General features: G+C 40.7%; 1 protein-coding gene across 2 annotated transcripts; it reads right to left on the bottom strand.

Annotated features, from left to right (window-relative positions):
* Positions 1–756: 756 nt before the first annotated feature.
* LOC146374104 (uncharacterized) lies at positions 757–8,354 on the bottom strand. Of its 2 annotated transcripts, XM_084951499.1 has the most exons (10): positions 8,130–8,354; positions 6,724–7,378; positions 6,552–6,612; positions 6,378–6,458; positions 5,383–6,294; positions 5,231–5,270; positions 5,063–5,119; positions 4,825–4,952; positions 4,571–4,741; positions 757–2,684 (listed from the first exon to the last, which is right to left on the bottom strand). In XM_084951499.1, the coding sequence occupies exons 1-2, from the start codon at positions 8,203–8,205 to the stop codon at positions 6,768–6,770; spliced, it is 687 nt and encodes a 228-aa protein (XP_084807625.1). In that variant the 5' UTR covers positions 8,206–8,354; the 3' UTR covers positions 757–2,684; positions 4,571–4,741; positions 4,825–4,952; positions 5,063–5,119; positions 5,231–5,270; positions 5,383–6,294; positions 6,378–6,458; positions 6,552–6,612; positions 6,724–6,767. The 2 variants fall into 2 exon arrangements, with proteins under 2 accessions (XP_084807625.1, XP_084807624.1); XM_084951498.1 differs by having other exon boundaries at positions 757–4,741.
* Between the last annotated feature and the right edge of the window lie 351 nt (positions 8,355–8,705).

Genomic DNA, 8,705 nt, shown 5'->3' with positions numbered 1-8,705 from the left:
TGGTATGGTATAATTTTGTTGATGGCATAGGTTCCTGTGGGTTAACTTTTCAGTTATATCTGTCCATATGAGGTATGAGTGCTTCAGATTATCGACTCGTGCAGAAAAATGATCAAATTGAGCTATTCTTGGAAAGTGGATGGTTTATAGTGTGTTCAAGAGCGAGTCAACACAGCACTATTCCCTAAACGTTTTCTCTTAAAGACAAAAATGCAGTGAACCAAGTCTTGCTGTTTGAAAGCGTTAGAAAGCAGCTGAGACAGTAAACATAGTTCCATTTTTAGATTGTGTTTTACATATTCTTTAGAAAATGAAGGATCGTGTGCTGTTGTGGGACCTTTAAGGTACGATCAGCAAACATTAGCAGAATACAAGCATTTTATTGACAAAACTGCCTAGAAGCTGGAATGAACCTGTTATATTAAGTGTTTGGTTCCTTTCACTGTCTCATGAGCCTCCTGAACTGAAGAAAGTGGAATGACTCCTGAAATTGGCTTTGGTTTGTGAAACAAGTCAAAAGTCACAAAGTATGAACATCATCACCATCTAGTGGCAGAGAAAAAGAATGGGCACGCACACACAGACACACACACACATACAGACATAGACACACACACACACAGTAGCTGTCCAATCTTTACTGTGTATTATGAGTATTCTACGGTGGCCCTGAGAGGCCAAACGGACTGCAACTTCAGAAAACACTTGCAAAAAGAAAAATGCTGCAAAAAGAAAAACGCTGCAAAAGCACAGAGGTTTATTCGGAGGTTTATTCCCCATTTCTCAACCTTGGCAGCCCCTCTTACAGATCTCACGAGAAAACACTTCTAAAGTGATGTGGAATGATGACTGTGAACATGCCTTCCAATCTTTAAAGAGACAGATTTCTGAAGTCCCTGTTTTGCAAAGCCCTGATTTTTCCAAACCATTTGTTGTACAAGAGATAAGAGAGAGATAAGATAAAACTTTATTAATCCCTCGGGTGGGTTCCTCTGGGAAATTCGGTTCCAAATAAGCACAGCACCGACAGAAGTTATAGAGTTACAGAATATTATATACATATATATATATATATATACACACACATATATAAATACAAAGACATATATAGATAAAAATATACAAAGGGGATAAATAGAATAAATAGGAATAAAATAAAAATAAAAATACAAGTGGATTGCACATTTCAAGTATGGAGTCTATTGCACCGTTGACTATTAACAAAAAGTATTGCACAAAGGTAATTGCACAGTGAGGTGAAGAGGCACTACAGCTTAGTTGTTCCCCCCTCCTTTGTCCTCCTGTTTCCCCTCCCTCTCCCCTCCAGAGAGCAGTTAAACAGTCTGATGGCGTGTGGGACAAAGGAGTTTTTAAGTCTGTTGGTTCTTGTCTTGGGGAGAAGCAACCTGTCACTGAACAGGCTCTTCTGGTTGTTTATGGCCGTGTGCAGAGGATGCCCAGCATTGTCCATAATGTCCAGCAGTTTCTTTAGTGTCCTTTTCTCTGCCACTGTCACCAGAGTGTCCAGCTTCATGCCGACCACAGAGCCAGCCTTCCTGATCAGTTTTTCCAGCCTGGATGAGTCCTTCTTTGCTGTGCTGCTCCCCCAGCACACCACAGCATAGAAAAGTACTCCAGCAACCACCGACTGGTAAAACATCCTCAGGAGCTTCCTGCAGATGTTAAAAGACCTCAGCCTCCTGAGGAAGTACAGTCAGCTTTGGGCTTTTTTATACAGGTGCTCTGTGTTGGATGACCAGTCCAGTTTGTTGTCCACCCACAGCCCGAGGTACTTGTACTTGTTGACCACCTCCACCTCCTCCCCCTCTATCTGAACCGGCAGTGGACCTGCTCTGGACCTCCCAAAGTCCACAACCAGTTCCTTAGTCTTTGAGGTGTTGAGTTGCAGGTGGTTTGTGTGACTCCATGCGACAAAGTTCCTCACCAGACTTCTGTACTCCTCTTCCTGATCATCCCAGATACACCCCATGATGGCTGTGTCGTCTGCAAACTTCTGAATGTGGCATAATTCAGAGTTGTAGCAGAAGTCAGAGGTGTACAGGGTGAAGAGAAGTGGGGACAGCACAGTTCCCTGTGGTGCTCCTGTGCTGCTGACCACAGTGTCAGACGTGATGTCCTTCAGCCTGACGTACTGTGGCCTGTCGGTGAGGTAGTCAAGTAGATGCCTCTAATGTTGGACTTGGAGCAGTACTGGCTCAGGGAGAAGCTGGTGAAGAAAAACCTGTGCTTTTCTTAAGTAAAAAGCTGTTTGACAGGGAGACAAAATATTCAACAGTAGAAAAAGGACTGGCAATCAAGTGGGCAATTGATTCGTTGAAATATTATTTCCTTGGAAGAGAATTTATTCTTCAGACAGATCACAGACCCCTGGTGTGGATGCACTCCAAGTAACATCAAAATGCGAGCATACTGCGCTGGTGCCTAACCCTCCAGCCATACCAGTTCTGATGTTTCCCTCACGACACCTCTCTGCGTAACATTCTACAAAAGCAGCTGTACATGCCCACTCCATTTTTGATGTACCCTCCTATGATGATGAGCCTGTTCGAATACAGACTACAAAACAGAGCGAGCCATCTAAGCTTGAAAGGAGAGTGGATGAGGTTGCAAAGCAAGTAGACAAACTGAGCCAAAGGTCCAAGAATCCTCCTCCTGACAGTGAGCTTAGTGCAGCGTTAAAACAGAGACAAGAAGAAACTGTTAAACTTCAAAATAAGAAAAATGAGTTGCCTAAGCTACTGAGAGCTCGCTCAGAACTAAAAATGTTAAAGAAAATAACAGTGATGGCAAAGATTACTTAATGGCAAGAAACAGCAGTGCCAGGAGACCTGTTAAGGTTCCCTCTATGCCAAAAGTGTGATTCTCCTTTAGATGTGGTGAAGAAGCCTATTGCTGCTCGATGTCCAAATGAACCTAACCAGAAAAATGTTGAGTTATTATATTATATTATATATAATTAAAATTTTAATTCATTTAAAACCAACTCATTCAGTTTTAGGAAAAATTAATTATTATTTTTTTCCATGTTTACTGTGATGCACTGCATGATGAATTTATTTCATCCGTCAACCTCACCCATCAGAGTTAGGGGGCGGGGCTAACAATGAAACGGTTAAAACGCTGCTTTAGTCCAGAGTCGATTCCTTTAGATGGCATCTCTCAGTACCAAGTAAAGAGATCGTACATGCATACTTGCTAGTTCTTATTTGGCACGTTTGCTCACGAGTCCAGACTTCTGAAGATGAGAGGACACAGCTGACAGGGAGACGGCAGCATCATCTGCCCTTCACTGTGTACTTAAACAACTACCACAGACCTTCCACGGCACAAGAAAGACTGAGTGGACCGACAGTAACAAGTATCAACAACAAAGTTGGCCATCAGATTTCTTGCAGTGATGTAATAAATGATTTTCCCTCTAAAACAGCTGGAAAACAAAAATGTTAAGAGGAGGATGGAGTATTGAGGAAAAACAAAAGTCAAATGTTTGGATTCCAATCATTCATTTTCAAATGTAATTCTTCCTGTTTTTACCAAAGCATTTACACAGTTTTACAGTTTTCAGAACAAATTATTCTAGTTAATTATTCGACTGATTTACAAATCATGTTCCCTTATTGCACCTACCTCTATGAATTTACAGTACTGAAGCATTTCTCTGATATTTTTTGTTTTATTTAGTAGTTAGAACTTAAAACATATGAACTAGGTACTGTTTTATTTAAGGGATTTTTTTTTTGTTGTTGCACATTGCTCTTACAGTTTATTTAAAACTAGAAATAATAAAGCAGTTGACGTGTTTCAGGCTGTGACTTTTAGTATCTGTTGGTACTTCATCACTTTGAATAAGTGTAAGTCAACACCAGGCTGCACTTTCAGCACTTTCAGTCTTTCCATTAAACAAATGAACAACAATCCATTATTTTCACCATTAAACAATAAAATATGCTTCTTGACTCCTTGATGCAGGTGCCCACCTACGACCTGGTTTATTAATACTAAGCTAAAGAGGAAAGCAACTCACTGTAGTTCTCACAGCTCAGGACAAGCAGACACCTGATGTTGAGTGACTGAATGGAACTAAAACAAGAATTCATAATTATGTTTGTCTGCCATGAACACGTGATGATAAAACTCTGCATATGCAGTCAGGAGACTGATGACCTGTGAAATGAGCTGTTAGAAATGTGCAGATATGTGTAAACATTGATCAGCATTTACCATCCAGGATGGAGCAAAACTTCTGACCTGCATGTATGAGAACCTTTAATCACATCATCTTTGTAGTGAAATAGCTGATGACTCATTAAACGTTTCCATGTAATTTATCCACAGTGAAAAATATTCACTTTGCTGGATCTGAAAATCACGTGTTCATTTCATTAGACACTAGCAATGCTATTAAACTGGACCTTATCATTATCATATAGCACTAAATGTGAAACTGAGTCATATCATAACAATCTATATATGTAATATGTGTTTGCCTGAATCTTCCAGCACAAACAGAAAGAGGAGCTGTTGTCTGAGTATCAATGCAAATACACACCAGAAATCGTTCAGTAAAGACAAATTTAATAAATGAAAGCTGGTGAGAGGGTCTTTGATGTTTCTCTTTGGATCCTCCTTCCATCCATTTCTTCAGCTTATCCAATTCAAGATTGGAGCCATCCCAGCTGTTATGGGGCCAGAGGCGGGGGTACAACCTGGACAGGTCAGTCTAACACAGAGAAACAGACAACCATTCACACTCACATTCAACCTAACTGCATCTCTCTGGACTGTGGGATGAAGCTGGAGTACCTGGAGGGAACCACAAAGGCCCGAGGACTGTCTTGCTCTCAGGTGACGGCCGTTCACGCTGCTCTGAACACTCAGTTGTCTTTGGATCATCCTGTTGTTTGTCTCCCAGTGTCGTTACTGCTCCGCTCCTTTCAAAGACAAACATCAAATAACACCAAATGAGAGTGAATCACTTCAGAACAACGTGAACACTCCTGGTTATTGTGAGCAAACGTCATAACAAGATGAATATATTTACCATTTTACTGAGGGAAAATCTTGTGTGTGGAGTTTCTTCTCATCTTGGCTCTTTTTCCTGACATTTAGAAACAAGAGGCAGAAAAGAAAGAATAAAAGTTAAAACCTCAACGATTTTCAAATATTTGGGATATTTTTGAAACGACCTTAAACACTATTTACTACTTACCACTTTGTTCATTCATGCTGACGTTCACTCTCCTCATCTTCTCTCTAAAGGACAAATGACAGAAAAGAGGGAATCATTTTAGTAACTTTATCAACCAGGTGAGCAGAATTTTAGATCTTTATCAATATTCTGATTAAAAGCAGAGTGAATACTTATCTTTTTACGAGAAAGGGTTCAATCCGTCCTGTCTTAGGTCTTAATGTCACCTTGGCTCCTCTCTGTTTTCTCTGAAAAACAAAAGACAAATGGGAAGAAAAAAATTAGTAAATGATTTCAGCAACTAGAGGAAGTGTTCACTGAGGAGGAGCTGTCATAATAATATAAAATCAATATATACTTATCTTTTTTTTAATGAGAGTTTACAGAGCACGCTGGCTTCGCTCCTCCCTCCGCTCTTCTCTGAAAGTTAACTGGATAAAGGATAATAACAATTAATAACATCATCAAAACAGACAAACCTGAAAGAATTGCTGATCAGAGCTGTGACAGAGTCACAGATTAGTTGGATGTATACTTATCTTTCACAATGAGAGCGTTTGCATAGACGTCTCTTCAGGTCTTTTTATTGTTTTCTCTCTGCAGAGGAAAGTGATGAGACTGATGAGGAAATACCAAATACAAAGACTGACAAAGGGAACTGAAAACGTCAAACCAAAACCTATACTGGGGGAAAACTGTAGGAAACAGAACTACTGAGGCAAGGAAACACGAGGGGACGGAGACTAACACTCTGACAAGGGACAAAGGGAGACTGACACAATATTTACACACAGGAGGCTGATTATGGGAACTAAGGACACATAGAAACACAGCTGAACCGAATAAGAAATGAACAACAAGTCGAAACAAACTCTAATGACAGTTCAACAAGTTTCTAAACACAACAAATAACTTTCAGGATGTTTCAACAATGTGTAAAATGAGTTCTTATCTTTTTTTGTGAGAGGGCCTTCAATGTTTCTCTTTGGATCCTCCTTCCATCCATTTCTTCTGCTTAACCAATTCAAGATTGGAGCCATCCCAGCTGTGGGCCAGAGGCGGGGGTACAACCTGGACAGGTCAGTCTAACACAGAGAAACAGACAACCATTCACACTCACATTCAACCTAACTGCATCTCTCTGGACTGTGGGATGAAGCTGGAGTACCTGGAGGGAACCACAAAGGCCCGAGGACTGTCTTGCTCTCAGGTGACGGCCGTTCACGCTGCTGTGAAGACCCTCAGTTGTCTTTGGATCAAATAACACCAAATGAGAGTGAATCACTTCAGAAACACTCCTGGTTATTGTGAGCAAACGTCATAACAAGATGAATATATTTACCATTTTACTGAGGGAAAATCTTCTGTGTTGAGTTTCTTCGCAGCGTGACTCTTTTTCCTGACTTTTAGAAACAAGAGGCAGAAAAGAAAGAATAAAAGTTAAAACCTCGACGATTTTCAAATATTTTAGGACACTATTTTAGAAACAACCTTAAGCACTATTTACTACTTACCACTTTGTTCAGGCTTGCTGACGTTCGACATGCTTCACTGTATATTATAATCTCAAGCGCTTCCTTGCTGGAGTCGGGCTCCGGATGCTTCTCTCTTCCTCCGGAGCCTTCCTCTTAGCACGCTTTGCCGACATATTTAGAAAACGGCAGAGCACCGAAGTGAGAACTCTGCCGTCCGCGCTGTAGTCTGTTATTCTCCAGCGGTTCGTCATCTCAGTGTCCTCTGTTCGGTAAACAGTGGAGATGACTCTGGTGACGGGGAGGCTGTCGACAGTCAGGGTGCGGACACAGTTCCTCCGATCTGCCTTCAGCACAGCAAGATCCGCTTTCTCTGGAAGAACTGGAGTCAGGAAGCGTGGATGAGAGCTGGAGCCCGCAGGCGGCAGCATCATGCCAGCTGGTGAGTCCGTAGGAGGAGAAGGAGTGGTGTTCTCTCTCTGGCTCTGCCTCACATGGACAAATGGTGTCGTCACCTGGTCCTGGTGGAACAATCCTTTAAAAGGTATGTAAGGAAAGTCCTTGGACCCAGTCACCAGGTTATGGTAAAGAGTGAGGACCAGGTGGGACATGGAGTCCAGGTGGCTGCTGCTCAGTTCACGGTTCCTCAAGTTAATGACGACCATCTGAGGTGCAGTGATTGGACTCACCAGCTCAGCTACGAGAAAGCAAAGCGTGCATCTACGTTAATCATGTGATCACACAAATTAAAGCCTGAATTTAAATTGTCCAGACATGGCTTTACATCATCATAAGCTCTTCCACACACAAACAGTAAGAAGCTCCCAGCAGAACTCATTGTTTATGAAAGCCTTCACATTTTTTGGTAAAAGTTTTCATGTGGTGTAAGGCTGCATGGACTTTCACTGGGGTTTTAATACGCATTCACATTAAGGAGTAATATCTTTATATTAGTTGAGCATCGATATTTTGAGAATAAAGCAGCTACATTTAGGTGAGAAACCTCCCACCTCCTTATTGCAGGCACACACTGTTTCAATCTCAAACTCATCCAGCGACTTTGTGAACTTTTAAAACTCCATTCTCCAGCTTTACACATTCACAATCTATGAAACTTTCACGTATAACTCAGCGCCAGCAGCCCAAACATGTCAACTCAAACCCTCTACATGCAAAAACGGGCCCGCGCGCTGACGTCAGCGTCCCCCAATGCCTTACGTCGTTTCCAGGGCGCGTGCATTCAACTGTTTTTTTTTTCAGCAATTAAAAAAAAACATGGCGCCATCTTTATAGTGTACTGGCACATGTTAAAATTGATGTTACTCAAGTATGAAACATCTCATCCTAAATGTTAACACTCATGAAGTCCTACTTCCAAACAATAAAAGACAAAAATCTAAGTTGTATTTGTTTGCTAGCACTCTGACATATTAGCCTGCTGTACTCACCGTAGCGTTGATCTATCACCTCCTCAATGAAAACGGAGAGCAGGTGCATCTCGCGACTGAAGTTTGTAGAAGTCATTTTGCAAATCCTTCTTGAAGATTTTCAAACGTTAGCTGTAGTTTGAAAAATCCGAGTTTTCACAGCACTAGTGGGAAAAAGCTCCTGTTTGCGCTCAAATGTGAAACCCGAATTCCAATTTTGCCTCCTGCTTTTATACCTGCACTCAAACACGTCATCATCACCATGACTCCCAGTGTCACCGAAAATCAATATTTAAAATAAAATTCGTCTAATTATCATAGTTTTTAAAATATATATATATTTCTCATTTTATTTTACTGTTTTATTCATCCTTTTTAAAAAATATATTGCCAAACTTTGTCGTTTTAATTCTTTAAAAAATCATTAATTCACCAGTTTACAAAAATGAAGATCGATATCTGAAATTTAAATTAATAAATAAATAATTACAATTGATAATGGATTTTTAGCATTAAAGAATAGTTTTTCCAATGCGCTTTAAATGTTATCAGAGCCGATGTTGTGCCAAAAAGTGATCGCAGTCCAAAAAGTGATTT

The sequence above is a fragment of the Perissodus microlepis genome, chromosome 14 (assembly GCF_051167445.1).
Source record: "Perissodus microlepis isolate ML-2025 ecotype Zambia chromosome 14, ASM5116744v1, whole genome shotgun sequence".
NCBI lineage: Eukaryota > Metazoa > Chordata > Actinopteri > Cichliformes > Cichlidae > Perissodus > Perissodus microlepis.
The sequence above is the reverse complement of the archived record's forward strand: the minus strand, read 5'-3'. Positions and strand labels throughout refer to the sequence as shown.